The 20693-nt window shown below is 39.3% G+C and overlaps 1 protein-coding gene across 1 annotated transcript; it reads right to left on the bottom strand.

Annotated features, from left to right (window-relative positions):
• Nucleotides 1-928: 928 nt before the first annotated feature.
• Nucleotides 929-19816, bottom strand: LOC134072563 (CMP-N-acetylneuraminate-beta-galactosamide-alpha-2,3-sialyltransferase 2-like). Its single transcript, XM_062529313.1, has 7 exons — nt 19483-19816; nt 18569-18855; nt 5655-5848; nt 4644-4823; nt 3960-4005; nt 3105-3224; nt 929-2054 (listed from the first exon to the last, which is right to left on the bottom strand). The coding sequence occupies exons 2-7, from the start codon at nt 18809-18811 to the stop codon at nt 1890-1892; spliced, it is 948 nt and encodes a 315-aa protein (XP_062385297.1). The 5' UTR covers nt 18812-18855; nt 19483-19816; the 3' UTR covers nt 929-1889.
• Nucleotides 19817-20693: the final 877 nt, after the last annotated feature.

The raw sequence follows: 20693 nt of genomic DNA, 5'->3' as shown, positions 1-20693 counted from the left end.
AAAAAAAAAAAAAAAAAAAAAGGAAATGGCATCATTGAAATTTTGCCACTTTGACTGGTACCAATATGTGGTCTGGCCAATGGACTATCAATTGTTGCAGCTTAGTTGTATGTTGGCAAAATTGTTTTGTAGTGGTTGACTACAGTGTGACCCATTTTGTGTCATGGTTGAAGACCACATGGTGTAGTGGCAGTTCACTTTTGTTGGGTCTTTGTGTGTTGCTGTGGCAGCAAAGTTGTTACCTATGTTACTGTTTTGTTGTTGAAATGCAGTGGTGTTCGGTTTTGTTTGTTCAACTTTGTTTGTGGTAGCCCTTTTGCATTTAGTGGGAGTGGCACCCACTGGTATGGCTACATCTTTGGTTGCTCAATCTTTATATTTATACTGCCTTCGCGACGACCATTAACTCGAACGACTCGACTTTAAAAATCCCGGCCTCCAAAAAAAGTGTGGAGTGTGGAAACCATGGTTGCGATGTCAAGTCAGGTTCCTAGTTCCGAGTGCCGCACGAGTCTCTAAGCATTACATTTGACCCAACGTTGTGTTGTGTTGTGTTGTGCTGTTGTAGTAGAAATTTTGGATTACAAATCTTGTGTTTTAGAAGTGAATATTAATTAACATTTATTACATAGAAGTGTTTAACATTATATTTTCATAGGCTATATTATTTGTATGTTGTGTTGTGTTGTGTTGTTGTGTTGTGTTGTGTTGTGTTGTGTTGTGTTGTGTTGTGTTGTGTTGTGTTGTGTTGTGTTGTGTTGTGTTGTGTATTATGTTTCGTTTCCTCTGTGGTTGCATTTCTGAATATCCGAAGTCTCATGAAAGCTGCACCTGGCCCGTTTGTAAGAAGCACCTTGATCCTGATTAACCAGGGTTCCCATGGGACAAGGAATTTCCGGAATATCGTGGAATTTATTGTGCAAACAACTTAAGAAAACATCTTCATCTTTATTTGACAACACAGGCACATCATTTAAAGACAACATGTTGCAAATGTAGACAAAATGTACATTCAGGACTGATAGACAGGGAATTATCTGTGCCTGAAATGATCAAATACATTCGAAAAACAATATAGAGAATAGCCTTTTTTGACATCGTACATGGCCGAGCTCAAGCCAGAATTCAGGCACCATGCCTGAACTCTATCAGGCCTGTACATTTTAGAAACGAGCTGCAAATTCACAACACATACAATTCAGAAATGCGCTCCGAAACTCAAAACGTTGGCTTGGTTGTGGCTTTCGTTGTGCACGGAATGAGTGTTGACATGCTATGATTGTTATGTTATGATTTATAATTGACATGAACATAAACATAATTGCATAAGGATTCTCGACTGTTGTAGAAAGAAATAGCTGATCTTCAATGCAATATCTACATTTCACATTATCAGCAATCATTCATTCAATGTTCCAAAGGCACTTGGACATATAGGTTAGTCAGTGTGATATTTATCAGTGGAGACATTTCCAGCACATTTTATCCAATCCTTCTATAGTTGCAGTGTACAAGTGCAAGTCAATGGTCTTACTCACTCAACAGTGCACCTGCGGCAAATACATTATAATGTTAGATTATTGATGTGATGTCTGTGTTGATAGAATAATGTTAAATAAATTGAATAAAACGATCCTTTAGTGCATGGCAATGCTTTGTTTAGAAGTTAGCAGTTAGCAGTCACCCCATCATTCTAGTCAACACTTTTCTTCATTTGCCATTTTAAGAACTTATAACCAACAAAAGACAACTAAAATAGGACATAGTATTAACCGCATCCAAAGTGGAAAGTTACAGTGACAGCAGAACAAGATATTGAATAGTCTTGAGTTATGGGGCATGGTATAGCTGAAAAAACAAAACAACTCCTACGTCCAGATGAAAGGCCCTCACCATCCTCGATACATTTCAATTTGGTCTCTTTTATCAAGCTCCTTGATCATGTCATACTCAAAACTACCCTTATGTCCACCAGTTTTAAAGGATGGTGGTATCCTCTCAAAGTAGTGATCCCAGGCTCCTTGCTTGTTTGCTCCAAACCCAAACACTTTGACCTGAAAGGAGAGAGAAATATGGTTAGGTGTCTGCACCTGCAGTCTGACGAACACATTATATACTGTATTCACTCTGACTCACCACATTCCTGTTTTGTTAACTTGCTGAAGAAAGTGTGGTGGGGTGTACTCATTTTTGCATCACCCTTATTTGACTATAAACTTGTAATCTAAGTGATATTATTATGACCGCAAATGAGATGTTATGAACATATTCTAGAAGACCTCAAAAAGTATGATATGTGAGTAAAATTGTTACTCAAGTAAGTGGATTTAATGAAATTCGTTTTTAGTATAGTTCAGTGTAAACACAACTATATCAAAAAATGAGTCTCAAAGGTCTTCAAGCCCTGTAAAAAACACACACTGTAAATATATCTACCCAAGAAAACAAAGGTGTTGGCTACATAAAAGTAAGAAAAACATATTATGTAGTTTTACTACAAATTTTTAAAAAATCAGACTAAATGAAGTGGCTCTTTCAAATGCAAATTAAGTTGAATGGACTTCATGAATGCCTGCTGCAGGTCAGAGGACTGAAAATCCTAGGATTTTCTTTTATTGTTTTAACAAACCGCCATTCATACATTTTCTTTTAACACATCCAGGTCTAAGGCCTTTCAGACACTCTGAGGCAGTTTGCTACATTTTTAAGATTTTTGTCTAACTGCAAACATCCATGCATAAGTGACACATATGGTTATAATCTAAAAGTCTTCAGCAATAAGAAAATCAGCAGTGAATGTAAAGAAATTAGTTTTTATTTAAATTAAGTGTAAACACAACCTTACAAAATCCTATTTTCAAAGGTCTTCAAACTTTATAATGAAAGGCCCATGACGTAAATGTGGAGGGGTAAAGACAGTAATAGCAGTGTGGCAACTGCTGTGAGGTGTGACAACTCATCACCCTATGCAGGCATCTGTGGTGGAAAAAACGTCCCCACAACAATCTTTGAAATCCCATTCAGGGAACAGTGTCATAAGGACACTATACAGACCCTTTAGCTCACATATTCCCCTCAGCACAAAAAAAATGATGACAGCTCACCTGGTCACAGATGTGAAGAGCAAGAACAACAGTCAAAAAGCCAGTGGATGGTTGGTGGCCATTCTTTTTTAGCCAGGCCTCATGGACATACTGCATGAAACTGGGGTTGATAACCATTATCTGAAAAAAAAAAAGGTTGAAGGGACAGAAGCAAAGTTATTTGTAATCACTGCAAACTTGAATTTTCTTATCACTGGAGTAGGGTGACCAGACGTCCCGAAAAATTCGGAACAGTCATGACAAGCAGTTGTCCCGAATCCCGAATCCTGCCCTAATTATTCCGAAAATTATAGTCTACTATAGCAGAGTCTCAAGTAGCCTAGTTATTGTCTGATTGTCTGGGCTACACAAACAACAACTCATTTGTTATGTTTTCTTAATGACCTATAAAAATATATTGACATTATACCAGGCTAGGCTTATTACAACAAGTATTATGGAAGGATCTGACTACACACACTGTTAAAGGCTTTACCAAAAAAGTGTGTGTACAATAAGCTTTAAAGTGTCGTGCACCACTCTTACTATACGGGACAAGTCATAGTCAACCCAAGGTATGGATATGTGAGTGCATCGAGCTATGGAAGGAAGCTGTGATGCGTACTTCTGTAGGATTTTCTTTTCGTGCTGCAACAATGCGTTTCCTACCATGTGTGTCTAATGGGGGCTCCTCATCCATGTAGCTTGCGAAAACTATGAAAGGCACTTCAAAACGTGCATTGTCAATTGTGTTCGCATACTAGCTCGTGTATACTCTGAATCAGGCCTAACACTTGTTAACATCTAGGTTTCAACCAACAAGGGAACAAATTGTGGAAATAATGGTGGAAATGAACAAGACTAATCATAACTCACCAAGCTTGTATTTGCTTGCAATGTTGACTTCACACGTGTGTATGTACTAGGGGATATAAGAAAATTAGATTATCACATATTCTATTAAATTAATCACTTTCGTTAAACTGTCCACATACTTCAATGATGTGTCTTAAAGGAAAACTATGCAGGATTGTCATCGCCGGTTTCACTATCCCTTTTCGTTTTCGCTCGTTTTATGCTTGTATATTTCTCTGCAGAGCTTCCCCTACAGCTTTAGCGTGTATATTTTACAAAACTCCTCAATCGGTCAGTCTGCCGTGCCTTTTCATGAGACTTTACATGACACTTCCTGGAGTAGACCATGGGTGCATGCCCGAGGGCTCCTGAAATTGCAAGCGTGGTTCTACCGCTACAGACCACTATAGGGCGGCCGAAAAAAACATCGTTCAACCGGTAATGACTCATTTAATCATAACAGTATGGAATGAATTGATTAACTGAAAAACGTTGCATAGTTTACCTTTAATGCATATTTAAGGCCTTCACAAAATACAAACTTTGGACAACAATAAATTGCATGGAGACATTTTCATGTGCTTCAGAGTTTGTGTTTCTTTGGGACACATAGAGCACATCACAGTGTTCATCGTTACAGATGTCCCTGTTGTACTAAATAAAATTCAAATATAAAATGTAGTAATTTTGCCAGAACTTTCTTACTGTTTGACACGGTGTGTGGTGAAGACATTTATCAGCCATTCCATATCCAGGGGCTTGAAAGCAACCAGCACCAGGTGAGTAGAGTTGTCGACATCAACAGCACTTTCAGGATAAATGATGCGATGAGTAGTTTTTGATCCCACATCCTGCTCGAAGCCTTTGGTAGGACCTTTGTTTATCCTACATGTACAATGATCACAAGAGAATTCAAGAGAAAAGCTTTTTTCTCTTGCTGTAACAGGTTAGGGTTAAAACATGACTGTATTAAAAGACAGCTGATGGGAACTGAACAGCTACTCTTATGAGTCAACATATTATAATCAACATAATAACCTGGCTATGTCATTCCACTCACTCACATCGATGTCATTCACTCACTTTAAGACATTAAAGAGGAATAATGCAGGATTGGCGATTTCATCTCTGGTTTCGGTTTCGTTTTTCGTTTTCGCTCGTTTTATGCTTGCATATTTCTCTGCAGAGCTTCCCCGACAGCTTTAGCGTGTATATTTATACATATATAGGCTATATATAAATATATAAATTGCAAGCGTGGTTCTTCTTGTTCCTTTCGCGTCTCTGACTTCCAGATGTAAACAGCAAACGATCGTTTATCAGAAAGTTGCAAGGTTGTAATAGCGGAGAGGGACACTAGGGGCGGGAGGAAATATGACTGTTTTCGATAAAACTGATCAGTCAAGCAAAACAACGATTTCTAAGCGCTTTTATGACTATGAAAAAGTTGCATAGGGTCTCTTTAAGGCACTGAAGCACAATGTAATGAGCTAAGTTCAGCACACATGAACTAATTTAATGGGCAGTGGAATTAATTAAATACAAAAAAAATCACGATTCATGAAATCTGATCAAAACAGAATCTCAGCATTCTTTAAAGACTAAACCGTTTGTTTGACACTGATTTTTATACACCTGCTCACCTATAATGCTTTCATCACTAGGCTACTACCCCCACCCCACACACATACAGTACACACCCCGCCCCCTCTTTACCTGAGGACAAAATCGCTGGCATCGATCAGAGGTCCATAGTGAGAGTTCTTCAGGTTCCCAGAGTTGCCCACTACAGAACACACCCTGCAGCGGTCTGGACTTCCATCCCTGTAATACTCCTTGTCAGGAATGAGTTTGAACAACTTTTCCACAACCACTCTGTAGTCGGGCTGTCCTTGAAAAGGTTGTAACCCCTGTCAAAAAGACATACACAGCATCCTAAGCCACGGAATTCTGAAAATCTACAAGATTCAATTAATTCATAATTAAGATCCTTTTCATTAAGATTTATAAACCCTGAATCAAGGGAACCAGGATCCACATGAAAGTTGTGGGGGGCAAACCAATGATGTCAGTTTTTGTTAATTTTTGAAGATGTGATGCCAGCTGAGCCTGAGTGAAAATGATAGTGGCTGTCTGAAACATCAGTACACACACTGGGCAGTGTGCATTTTCCGGAAGTTACGTCAGAATAGACTGTCCGAAAGTGAAGCGCTCTTACTAGATGGGTACTTCGTTTGGCGTGATTTCCAAGCGTGCATCCATGCATCTTTTTTGGCCTCAGATATCCCATAATCCATTGCGCAGCGCAGGTCAAGCTCCACACGTCATGCAAATCGTCAACATACCCCCCTCCCCGAGTTAGGTGACGCCAACTAGTTAGTGCTGTCCAAATGTACGTAGGGACGCATACTGAGGAGCACGAGACGCTATGGAAAGAAGGTACTATCCAGCGTGCACGCATGACTTTTGGACACAGGCAGTGTTTTACTATTACCACTTTTAAGAATGTTCATCGGGCAACTTACAAATATAAGAGTATAAAAAGAAAATTGTTTTTCCCTTCTAAACTTCATGTCTGTCTTGCCTCTTGAATAGATCTTGATTCTAGAGGCAAAATTAAGCGCCTTGACACAAATCAAGTGTCAAGAATCCCAGCTGTGGAAGTTCTTTTGTCCAATGAAATGGCAAGAATCTTACATTTTTATCATCTGTGATTAATAACAAACGAAAACAACAAGATTGGCCGAGTGTGGCAGTGGCTATTTACACAGTGGGATCGGAGACTGTATCAGATTCATTGGTCAGTCTGCAAGTAGGTGACAAGGTTTGCATAACAGGGTTTGGTGACCACATGGTTGAAAAATAAAATTGTCAAAGTGCCCTCGAAAGTGTCCTATTGGCTGAAAAAATGTTTCAGAATCCTCTAGATGAGTGCCCGTCTAGTGTTCTAAACTCATCCTACAAGGTGAGTGCCCTTCCATTGGAAAAGGGTACCATTACGGAGTGCCTTCTACTGTATGTTGCCCAGTAACCACATTTACATGTAGGCTACAGTTTTTTGTCATTCCGATTAAACTATTCCGATTGAAAATTTTATGCCGTCTGTTTACATGGCTAGCCTACATTCTATTCCGATCAGGTGCTTTCAAGCGCTTTAAAATCTTTGATCGGAATAGCCGTTGTTGGCTGCTTTTCATTGGGTAGATATAGCAGTCAGTCCCAATGACCGTATACATGGGTGTTCATTGGGAATAGGAACGGACTACACCACCTCTTCCATTCCGATTAAAATTCTGATCGGATCAGGAATTTTCATTCTGATTGAGGTGTTTATATGACGATTTTTATTCCGATTGAGCTGAAGTGTCCATGTAAACGGAGTTAGTGTTCCAAAGGATATAATTTCCAGAACAGAGTGCAGTGGAATGCAGTCCTATAAACTGTAGGCTACTATATGTGAGAAAAAAAGTGCCAACATAGGTGCACTTCTTGTGGATAAAAGATGATGCAGTGAAAAGAAAGGCATAAATTTAGGGAAGTTTACTAATGGATGCCAGCCTGACCAGCCAGACCTACATCAAGATGGAATTCACCGCAGGCAGGGTTCAATCGGAGGGATGGGATAAACAGTTGACTTTCAAATGCCCTTTCCACGCAATAGGATAGCGCTAAACAAATCATCTTCTTGTTTTCAAGTAGCAGGATGCTTAATGGTCGCAACTTCTGGTCGCATGTCAGTCATCATAGTGTTAAGCTTGCCCACCGACTCTATACACGATGTGATTGGTCTGGTGATTTATGCCAAAGCCCAGCTCCCAAGCTCTACGGAAAGTTGCTAGACTGATGCGGCCACCAAACACTTCTTCTGTATGTCTGCAAGGGGCAGATTAGGTCATATCTAGCTAGCATTTGGATGATCTCGTCCAGTTCTTTTCACAAAACCCGCCAAAAGTCATCATTTATAGGGTTATTCAAAAATACCCCCAGACTCTCCTAGTTTAGCTGAGTCTGTGCACACCACTGATAACAAAAATTTGAATTACTAACTCTATTTTACTATTCCTTCATTGAGAGCATTATGACTTTCTCTTTCACCTGCTGGTACCACTCTATCAGCCTCTTGAACCGAGGGCGACTTCAAAGAACAGTTAATGTCTGCTCCAAGATAATTGGCTCTCCCCTTAGAAGCCTCTCCTCTCTATGCGAGCAACAGACAATCAGGTTAGCTGGCAAGATCCTACAAGACCCCTCACATGCCCTGTTCTCCTCCTTTCAGTGGCTTCCCTCTGGTAGGCGGCTCCGCAGCCTATCCTGCAGGACACAGAGGAGGAAAGCAACTTTTGTGCCCACAGCTGTCCAACTTCTTAATTCCAGAACCGCCTCTACTAACCGTCTGCAACTCTGTCCTGTACAGAAATGACTCCAGCTGCACTTGGCAGGGTCCAGAGAGCACTGTACTGCACTGCACTTTACATACTGCTAATGAGAAGCACTCACTTACACAGGACTCTTGTATTGATCCATGTACATCTATTTATTATTTATCATTCATGTATTTTAATAGTGATATTTATAGGATTCATTGTACTCTACTCCATGATTTGAATTGAATTTGAATTGAATTTGAATGTGTTTTTAAGGGAAATCAAAATACGCAGTCAATCACACTGAGGAAAATAGCTGCAACCCACGCAGAACCTCTAGCCCAGAGCCATAGATACAGAGAGTTGCGACACTTTTTGATGTTGCCGCCACGATCAAAAGTTCCAAAAAAACCTGTGCTGAATGGCTGAATCACAGGAGGGTGGGATGTACTTCTGATGCTGGAAGGTGTAATCAATTAACTCATTGACTACTGACCAAGAGATTGGCTGTAAACAGTTCCAAAAGCCCCATAACGAGGAAATAGCCTGGAAAAAGCGCTGCCATTTTTTCCTATGGAGGTCTATGGGAGTGTCGCCACTCTGTTTTATCTACCGCTCTGCTCTAGCCTAAGTAGGCATTTGGCTGATCCCATCTAATATAGGCTACTGCCATTTCCCACTGGAACACCCTGTTGACAAGAAATCCCTTGTCTATCGGAGGGAAAAACCCAATGCAAGCCACAGGCAAATGTTTGAAACTGGCCCCATTCATCACATATTTCATGGAAATCATGGTAATAAAACGTTAAATAAAAAGATGCTGTCTCCAAAAAGGCCTCACATTGCCTTTTAATCATTGATATCCTCAAAGGCTTCAGTTTAGACACGGAATTGTATAGCTTAGCAACATTTGTACCTGTTGCGTGTTAGCTGTTGATTAATGTTATTGCCCAGCATCAACAAGTGTCGCCAACAGACCATTGCAAATGTGTGCATGCCAGACACGAAGTTGGCGTAGAGAAACACACATTCTCACACTCACTTAACTTTTAAGTGAAAGGCCACAATTCACGGCACATTAACCCCACATAAGCTGAAAGCTGGGTAAACTCTAAAGGTTGTTTATTCTATCTGCTTAAAAAAAATCAAAAACCTGTTAGAGCAGGAAAGAAACATTGTTTGCCACTACAGGTATAAGGATGATGTAAATGTTTCTCCCTGTTGGTTTGCATGTCAAATATTAGTGCAGTGCTCACTCAAAGACGTAACCTGGGAATTCAGAGAGTTTTTCCAGTTGAAATGTTCAGAAAATATCCTGGCCGGACTACTGCTGTCAATTATAAGCATTTGAAACAAGCATGATTTCTTAGTGTCTATAGTGACATATCAGGGACATTTTATGATTAATTGAAAAACATTTCTTAAATACGGTTCCTTAAAATGTTTTTTTTAAAAGGTTGTCAAAAACATGTGAATAAATACACACTGCAGAAAAGGTTTTTACTCATAAAAAATAACTCAACTGGCTAACTTATTTATGTGTGTGAATTGTATGCACATTCGTTCCTGTTCTAATATTTACTACAAATATTATGCAATGGCACCACTGAAAATGCTGTGAACTTTGGTTAGTGTAATCTTCCATAGAAAACATCGTAATGAGATTGTGTTAGTTGTTTGCTTGTTTGTTTGTAAGAAAATAGGTAACCACTCATGAAAGACAGTGCTTTGCTAGAAGCCATCACAATGCTCAATTCCAAAACAAACGTATACTGTTCTCAAGGGGACCTACACTGTAGGAATATTTGGACTACAACTAATAACTAAATTATAAATGGCTCAATAATGTACAGGGTCAATGAATATAAATATCAGAATTCACTAGGATTCTTTAGGCTTCACCTCTAGATGAAAACAATCCAGACTCAGCCACATCGAAATATTTAGGCAATATGCTTTCATTCTTTATCTTATATCAAGTTCAGTAAGCTTGCCTTCTGCACTGTCCCTTTAAACAAACTAGTGCTTGTCCTCTGTTTGTTTTTGATGACAGGTGTTAGAGACCTAAACCAGTCTAGCTTAGTCTGGCTAATGCCACAAGATGTGGTCTGGGAACCAAAGATTAATTTTTTTGTAAAAAAAATAGGGGTAGAGGAGCGCTTCCTGGACTTTAAGTTTGAGGTGCTCTTTGGATGGGATACTAAATGCCAACAAACAAAGAAACTCCAAAGGCACTCTCGATTGAAAAAGTTAAAAAGCCTTTATTATTATGGCCTTGGTCATATTAACCTTCTAAAAACTCTGACGCGTTTCGGCTACATGCCTTCTTCCGGGAGTTAAAAAACCCCTCTTTTTAACATTTAACTTTTTAACTCCCGGAAGAAGGCATGTAGCCGAAACGCGTCAGAGTTTTTCAATCGAGAGTGCCTTGGAGACAGGTTACTCATTTATCGGCAGTGAACCACAGCAGATAAGCAGGAGGAAGATGGATTATGGTGGTGTGGAGTAACTAAACAAGTTCTACCAGTTACTGACCCTTTCAATATGTTTCCAGAGTTTTTCCTGTTGAAATGTTCAAAACCAATGCATATCTCCAAGTTACCAACAACATTATAGTTCAATGTTGTTTTCTGTGTCCCAGGAAATGCCTTAGGAATGCACTTTGGTGATGGCGACTTGGCCATCTGGTACATACTGAGCATTCTCCCGGTGGCCTGACCTGGGTCTCATATGTATTTATTTTTTAAGTGTTATTTTACTGTAAAGGCAGTCAGGGATTTTAGGCAACGTCAAGCCCATAATGATGTCTGAACTTAGTGTGTGCTGTCTGTGTGTTTCTGGGCTCAGGCCTCCATCTATAACATTTTAGTTTTTAAAAAAACATCTTATTTATTTATTTATTTATTTAATATACTTGCACTGACTGGAGAACACTTTCAATTTCGTTGTACCTGTGACAATAACAATAAAGATATTCTATTCTATTCTATAAAATGTTGCCACATTCATCAGTTATCTCCTCAAGCTGCCCATTCCGTGAGTACACTGTAAAAAAGACCTGCTCTCTGTGGGCAGCCCAGGCTCCGAAACCTGGAAACAAACTAAGTGGGAGCTGCCTGCCCCCAAACAAAAACAACAACAAAACCCTGCATGGAATTTCTCTGGGAATACTAAAGGTAGGGGTGCCGTGTTTCGTTTGGTCCTTGGTTAAAATATAATGTACACTATATTGCCAACATCATTTGCTCACCTGCCTTGACCTCAACCCAATAGCAAACTAACACCTTTGGGTTGAATTAGAGCGGAGACTGAGAGCCAGTGTCCTCGTCCAATATCAGTGTGTGACCTCACAAATGTGCTTCTGAGAGAATGGTAAAAACATTCCCATAAACACACTCCTTAACCTTGTGGAAAGCCTTCCAAGAGGAGTTGAAGGTGTTAGAGCTGCAAAGGGGGGACCGACGTCATATTAATCCCCGGATTAAGAATGGGATTTGACTGAAGTTCGAGGCAGGTGAATAAATGATTTTGGCAATACAGTGTACGTTCTACAGTTTTGTAAGCGTACAGACTAGGTACAGTGTTCACATTTGGCGTAGTGATTTGCAGAGAGCACCTCTGGTGTTACTTCTTCAAACTCGAAAGCGCAGTGCTTTGCAAATCACTCCGCCACTACGCCTGAATGTAAACATAGGACCAAGTATACAAAATGGCTGTCTCATTTGACATTGTTGTTTTTACAGTACAAGTTTTAACTATACAAACCACAGCATGTAAATAAGACAGTGTAGTTCTTTTGTCACTATTGGGAAGTGTGAGCTATTCAACCCCCCCACTTTAGAAACCTGCGCAAACTTAGGCTAGTGGAGGGTGTGTCAAACCAAGTAACTACATGCATGGAGATATGGGTATGTTTTGACTAAAGCTAAAGACCCAAAACGTTGGCGTGCTCCTTTAAACACTACTGCTGCAAAAGTTTGTGGGACCTTAGCAACAGTAACAAAAGGGGCGGGAACAACTGCTCAAAAGTGGAAAGGTCCATTCTGCAGGGCTGCCAAGTTTCAGAAAATGTTCACTGTCACACTCAAAGGGTGACATTTGGCAGCTCCGATTAGAGTCAATTTTTCAAGTGTGAACTTATCAAGAAAGAGGCAAATAAATGTTACACAGCTCTGCAACAAGTGACAATTATAGACTTAGCAGCCTTAACGTTAACTTGGAAAATCAAGCAGAAACAGCGAATCAACAGTGAAGAAGTTGGTGAGATTTAGGCACAAAGGACTGATGGATTGGTTATTGCTGTCAGTCAATCAGAGCTCGAACTACGTCAAGGCAATGACCAAAGTTTATCATCATGAAATAAAAAAAATATATAGTGCACTGAATGGGGAAATATTTTGCGTGAGAAATGTCAAGTATGGCGTGTGGTGTGAGAATGGGTTAAAGTTGCGTGACTCTCACGCTCAAAGCGTGATACTTGGCAGCCCTGATTCTGTGAGCGTATCAAAATAGATTAACAAGGTAGATGTAGATGTTTCTGCAGGTAGAGGCAGGTGGTGCCAACCAGGACACTGGATGATACTGGGCTCGACCTTAAGCAAGCAGAAGAACAATGGATTGCTGCCAGACATGTACTGAAAGGCACAAACAAAGTGTTGTGTTACAGAAAATGTGATATGAAATGCGACACAACACAGGTGTTGGCAGTTTAGGAGAGTTATTCAAACTGAAAGACAGAGAACAACCACATTTTCAAAATGAATGTGTTTTTTTTTTTGTTTTTTTAACTTGTTTTGTTTTTATTCTTTTTAAATTATTTCGTATTATTGCCTTGTTTGTTTTAATTGTTTTAGTTATTTCAATATTTGAGTATTTGCTAATTCTATAAGATTTGTTAATTAAGCACATTGGGTTACCTTTCTGTGTACAAAATGGGCAATATAAATAAACTTGCTTTACAAACAGGCGTGTAAAATGTGTAAAGCATTAGCGAGAAAACAATTAGGTATTATGACACAAATGATGTTTGTCTCTTGTCTTACTTTAGCAAGACTAAACTATTTAGTAAGACTAACTGCTGTTTTTGTCACCATATTGTGGGCCTCCACAAACAGAAAATGTATGAGTGAGAATGACATAATCAGATATTACCGGAGGCCGCAGGTAATCACAGCCATGGCGATATCTACTAACAACACCAGTCTCACTTGTGCCATATTGCTTTTATAGGCTACAACAATTCTACTACCAACTAAACGAGATTAACTAACCAAAACTATTTATTTTTCATTTCTGTTTGTAAATCTTTCATCACCAAAAATAGTTCCAATCTTAGCATTGGCGTCTCCCGTTACAAAGCAATGCAACACTTCACTTGAGAGCCAAGTTCAGTGAGAGAGGCTATGTGCTTGTGGCCTACTTACTTGTCAACACATCTCATATTAAATTCCCCCTATTCTCTTGGATCAGACGAGAGCTGATCTTAATGTCATCTCGGACAATGCTTTACACAATAAATGGATTTCACAAAATTAACAGGAATAGGGAAAGTGGAATAGGATCCATTACAGAACCGGCGTCTGAATATATTGACTTTGATATCAAGCCTCTCACCATGGGGTTGCCAGCTTACACATGTGCTTTTCATGTTGGATAAAATGTATAGGGCTGACAATGTATCTGGTCGCCCGCATTAAATTCAAGACTCTAACGCTTGCCTATGAAGTACTCTCCAGCTCAGCTCCCACCTACTGAAATGCCTTCATACAAGCATATGCTACCACACGACCATTGCACTCCTCAGGCCAGCAATGTGTAGCTCTTTCAGCACGCTCAGGCCAGTCCAGCTACTCCCCCTCCGGAAAATTGCTCTTATTGATGCACTTATTCCTACTCTATCTTTTAAAATGTCCTAGAACTGTTAGAATTGCTTTTAAAAGCTTAAAATGTTTACCATGTTTTTTGTTTTTTTTTAAGAATTATCATGTTGTAAGTCGCTTTAGTTAAAAAGTCAGCCAAATGTAATGTAATGAAATGTAATAATGTAATATCTGGACATGATGGGCGTTGAAGCAGTTTAACATAATATTTGATAAATTAACCTTACATCAAGTGTTTTGAAAGGTTATAAATGTTATAGAATGAGAATGTTATTTTCCAAAGGGTCTGTTTTTTAGCCTTAGCCATCTTCCGGATGCTGAGGTAGGCTAAATTGCAGCTGTTTGCTACAGTTATGCGCTGTTTGTGTGCTTTAAAATCTTGATAGTTCAAGAATGTTCCGAGGGGGAAAAGATAAAGATGTGGTAAAGAGTAGAGACAGGGTACTCATTTATCAGCAGTGAACCACAGCAGATATGCAGGAGGAAGATGGATTATGGTGGTGTGGAGTAACTGAACAAGTTCTACCAGTTACTGACCCTTTCGATATGTTTCCAGAGAGTTTTCCCTGTTGAAACGTTCAAAACCAATGCATATACATCCCCAAGTTACCAACAACATTATAGTTCAATGTTCTGTTCTGTGTCCCAGGAAATGCCTAACGAATGCACTTTGGTGATGGCGACTTGGCCATCTGGTACTGTATACTGAGCATTCTCCCGGTGGCCTGACCTGGGTCTCGTACGTATTTATTTTTTTCACATGCTACCACACAACCATTAGCCTAGTTCACAAGATGTCGCCACTGTGTAAACTAACTTCCTCTGGAACAGCTCAGTCTACAGGAAAGACTGAAACAGGAAGATGTTTTACCCTGCCAATTAAGGCATCATTAACATCAACTAGGCCAGACACCTGGACACTGTGAAATTGGCTCATTGCACTCCTCAGGCCAGCAATGTGTAGCTCTTTCAGCACTCTCAGGCCAATCCAGCTACTCCCCCTCCGGAAAATTGCTCTCATTAATGCACTTATTCCTACTGCACTCTACCTTTTAAAATGTTCTAGAACTGTTAGAATTGCTTTTAAAAGCTTAAAATGTTTACCATGGGTTTCTTTTTAGAATTGGTTTAAAAAGCAAAAAGCAAGTTTGAATTGTTTATGATGTTGTAAGTTGCTTTAATTAAAAAGAGTCAGCCAAATGTAATGTACTGTAATGTACTGTAATGTAATGTAATGTAATGTAATGTAATGTAATGTACATGTAATATCTGGACATGATGGGCGTTGAAGCCGTTTGTACAGATATAAATCGTAATGGCAGGCCTGATGCGTCACGTTCAACAGTTCATCGTTGACCTCACTAAAAGGACATTGAACAAGAATACTAGTACTACTGTAGTTCATTTCAGAATCAGCTTGTTAAAACAAAAGATGGGGACAGCCAAGGGGGCTACATAGGCCCCTAATTTTGCAGGCCCTATGTACTGTAGAAGACCATTTTTGGCTGAACCGTATGGAAGGTACAGTGATGTAATCATTCATGAAACAGGTCTGGCCGCTGCCCAAACATGTGTTCTATGCATATTACAGCTCATCTTGAGCATCAACAGTTTCTTGATAGCCGCAGTAACCTCACTGTCTATCAGATCAGAAGCTGGATTCTGAATAGAAACAGGCAAAACAATGATTGCCTTTCCCAAGTCTCTTGCCTTTGGGATCCTCCTGAAATAGCTCTGCAGCTTAATAGCTTAAATCACAATGATTTAAAACCTTAAGCGTGATGATCATGAATGCAAGATGTGGTGACAGGCTCAGACATCTTCTCCAAAGAGAAGCCTGGTGGATCATTATGTCTAATTATACATTTATTTTTAAATTAGTCTAAATTGTATAGTTTTGGAAGGATGGGACTTCAGCCATGTGACTACTCTCACCTATTTCTACCATGTAAAAGTGCACACCTGTTAGTCTTACAGGCCCTGATGAAGACTAACTGCAAAGACATGTAGCCAATATTAATAGATGTTTTTATTCCTACAGGAGAGCCTCAAATATTTTGTTTCTTCACCCTATTATCTAATGTTTTCACTCAAATGTGATGTTATGGAATCACTACTCTCTTGCTTTGAATGAATGAAATGTTTATAATGAAATTTCATTATTTGTTTCTGAATAAGACAAACAAATAAATAACGCTTTGTTTTTTGTGATTTTATGGTCAAAAGTACATAATTTTAAAAAACGGCCACAGGGTCACAGTCACTTTCTTGGTCTTCTAGATCTAGGCTACTATCTTGTCATCTCGTAACGATGGCAAACTGTTTTATTGTAGAATTGTCAGGAAATAATTTCCCTTCTCATACCTGCATTCGTTTGTGAACATCGCGTTTGTCCAAAGAGTTTTATAGATCTAACCATAGTAGATATATATATATATAGATCTAACAGCTCAGACAACGTCATCGAAAGGCAGCCAGCTGCAGTAGGCTAACTAGGGACACGCTTGCCAGCACTGTTCAACAAGTACATTGATTAAAAGAAAGCAGGCTACAACTTCACTCAACTCCACCATCTACAGGCTGATTGGTGTACAGTCACAAAGTACAAAGTATAGACAGGTGGTGCATAGACAGGACAGGATACAGTAGTGTAGACCGTAGTATACAGTTGGAATACAGAAGGTGGTTTAGAGTCAAATGAAATATAAATATGTGCAGCGTATTAGCAGTAGCCTCATAAGATCAGACAATAAATATGGCTATGAACAACATAGTCAAATGTCTGGTTATGCGTCTGTTCATGTTAATTTCGATTAGATTAGATTCACCTTTATTGTCATTGTACAGCGCACAGCTGCAAAAACTAGGGAATTCAGTTTCAATCGGCATATCATGTGCTTCGTGTAAATGTTTTAACAAATGATTGAAGATGTCAAGACCAAATCACATGACTGCAGCCTATAATACAGTAACCTCTCTCAGTGTACACATTGTCAGCAGTGGGAACCAGATAACTCTTCAGTCATTGTTGACCTTCATGTCTTCCTTTTTGAAGTTTCTTATCAAGGAGATAACCAGTGCCGCTGGCCGCAACAAGGGACAGAGAGGGCGCCGAAATGAAGAGTAGCATTACCATAAACTGCTTTTCACTCTTCTTAGAGAACGTTTACAATGTCAAATTTATGATACTTTTTGGGACCTCTCTCAGTCTTCACTACGCAACTTGAACGTTATGCTACTCCTTTCAATTGGGAGCGCGTCTGCGCGGACGAGAGGGAGAAAGAGTGGCAAGTTAACTGGCTGATGTTAGATATAGATGTTAGGTGACATCCTCAGTGGACACGAGCAAAATAAATATTTGATGCACAAATGGATTGGCATAGAATATCCGATCCACTGCGCACTGTCTCTGTAGGCTATGTCCTCCTCGCCCTTGTTCTCATGGTGTTCAGTGTCGTCTGTGACTTTTAATTGTACAATACTTTGTGTTTGTGATTCTTTCTGTCTGTATGCCATGTATAACGTTCATTAACTTGTTTAATTGTACAGTTTCCTTGGGTGACTTGAAATGCACTTATAAATAAAATGCATTTAAAACGCTGCTTTATGTGACTATTTTAAATGCATTGTTAGATGACCGTGGGCGTGTGAATGACGTGTGTTAGAGCTGTGCTTCTGTGCGGGCGGCTGCGTCCCGACTCCAGACCTGTAAATTAGAGAACGAGTTCGCGCTCACTCAAGCACAACGCTCACACTTGTCACACAAGCACACGGAACATCCACGTATTACAACGTATCTGAAAACCTTATAGACTTGGGCAAAATAATGAATAATGTAATGAATTGAGCTTCATTAGGCTATTAGGTTAAACGGGATAGGTAAAGGAACGCCTCGCTATTCAGCCCTTTCACCGATGGAGAGATGACAAGCACCTTTTTAAAACCCAGCAAGGCAGACGTAATATACGACGTAAATATAGGTGTTGTTCTGCAGGTCCCTCTAGCCAAGAGACCATTGACAATTAGCCTACCCTAAAACACGGGCAATTAAATAGCCTACAGTCGCTCCAGCATGGAGGTGTATTGAAATTGAGTAACCAACTGTGTTTAAAACTTTCGTTTAGGCTACCTGATTGCTAGACGTCTGACACGATTTGGTAAGAGTTGAACACATCAATTTATGTTGAACTTAACTGCTAGTTACGCCCCTGCTTGAAGTCGTTGAACTTGGCCAGACTCTCAGCTGCGAAGGGTTTGGTGTCAACGAGGCAACAACAATGTAATTTTTGGGTGATTTCATTACATTGAAACCTAACTAATTTTATCTAATTGTAAAAATGTGTTTAGAATTATAAGATGAGAGAATCAAGGTTATGTGCCGCCTCACCTTCCACCATTTGGATGCCTTTTCATTGAGGACACTGCTGTTGCGTGACATTAGCGGGTGAAACGAGGCATTGAAGCGCTTGGAAAACCAGGAACCCTCGTCTTCGTTTTCCTTTGGACAACTGCCACAGCCGCAGGATGATGTTTGGAAGTGTATGTTGTTGCTTTGCCAGTAGAAAAGTGCGCATAAAGTTATGCTTAATGAAATTACAGTCGCCGCTTTTCTGTGTGCACGCCAGGACATTTTCCTGTGAGATTTGGCGATTGATTGATGAAAGCGGTAAGAGTCTGCAAAAGAAAAAGCCTATAGTTAAAAATCATGTTTAAATCTAACTTATATGAGCTGTTTTAATGTTTAAATCTAGGTTTATACAACAAACATAACACAAATACGCAAAGTCACGCCTAATTATTATTAGGCTATTGTTACATAAGAAATCATATTGCCTATTATATTAATGCATATTTCACCTATTCCATATCACACTCTATTCCTATCGTGTTCCAATCTGTAGCTATCAATTGGGCCCACAAAGCGCTCTTATATATAATTTTAAATTAGTTAAACCCAAGAACTGATACAATGTGTGTGTGTGTGTGTGTGTGTGTGTGTGTGTGTGTGTGTGTATAGGCTTATGTACACTCTAAGAAGAGATGTGTCATTTTGACACATTTATGTGTGTGCTCAGGGACGACACATCTCTTCTTAGAGTGTATATAAATCAGAGAAAGATAATGTCTAATGTATAAATATTAATATTTCATAGGCTATACAAAACATTTACTTAAGGAAAGCTGTCACTCAAACTCCGAACTGTTTGGTTCTAGGCGCATCGCTCTGCCCATCAAAATCCTTCAAATGTGAATGAATGAATAAATGTCACAGCTAATCCATAGAAAGTTAATTTGACTCACGTTGTAATTTAGTCCTCAGTGATTACCCGTTCAAATGTCATAAGTGTACCACGTCTCTGTGTGAAATAGGCTACTGATAGTTCGGAGGACTGATGTGAAACATTTGCATGACAGCAGAACTGTCTTCGCGCTATGCTGTAGGCTAGTCGACTAACCTGTCTGACCAAGATAGAAAACCATGACAATTCGCCAAATTTCATGGAATGCGATGCAACTACACATTTGTATGACATAGACATGTGTTAGCGTGATAATTTTCATCCATCATTAAATGTATGTCCAAAAGAAGAGGATATTTAGGCTCTCAGTGAAACTTTTCAACCGCGCCTTATTCTGTTTTCAGTGTTTTCAGAGTTTCAGGGTGTTTCAGCGCACCTTTAACATACAGTCGTCCCTGTTCGCCCAGTGTGACAGGTGCGAGCCACACGCTCGCACATAATGCTATGGGTGAGGATTTTGGCCTGTCCCTAGCTTGTTCTTTTTCAACAGGACTTGTCATTTATAAAAGTGATACTAATTGTATAGCATATTGCCTCAAGTGTAATACCACTGTAAGCAATGGTTTTAAGATACATATATTTTCTTAGAAATATAAGAAATATCACTTGTCCCCTAATTTCATATCAGTACTATAAAAAAAATACATACATACATACATACATACATACATAAACTATAAAATGGAACCTAATGGTTATGTACAAACCAAAAGGGACATCAGTTTTAAGTGTAGGCCCACATATAGGCTATAATATATATATACACACACATATATATATATATATATATATATATATATATCTGGGATACCCCAGATATGTGTGTGTGTGTGTGTGTGTGTGTGTGAGAGAGAGAGAGAGAGAGAGAGTGTATATACCCCCAGACATATATGTGTATATATATATACCCCAGAGCAATAAGTAGGCTAAATGGTAAATAATAAATAATAAATGGCATAACTTGAGACACGATTTGTCATGTCAAGATATATCTTCATTTAATGGGTATTGAGGAAAAACAGTTTAAAACAATGATATTGTTTCACATTTTTAAGTTGAAAATAGTCTTAAAAACAGCACATGTCTCAATCCTAGTGACGCACCTGAATGTGAAAATTTTGACTCCCGAAACTATTTAACGAAATTGACTAACAAACCATTATTCCGACCGTGCATTGAAACTTTGAGACAAGATGGACATATTTATCACAC

Source organism: Sardina pilchardus, chromosome 24 (genome assembly GCF_963854185.1).
Source record: "Sardina pilchardus chromosome 24, fSarPil1.1, whole genome shotgun sequence".
Lineage (NCBI taxonomy): Eukaryota > Metazoa > Chordata > Actinopteri > Clupeiformes > Clupeidae > Sardina > Sardina pilchardus.
This window is presented reverse-complemented; position numbering and strand designations above follow the sequence as displayed.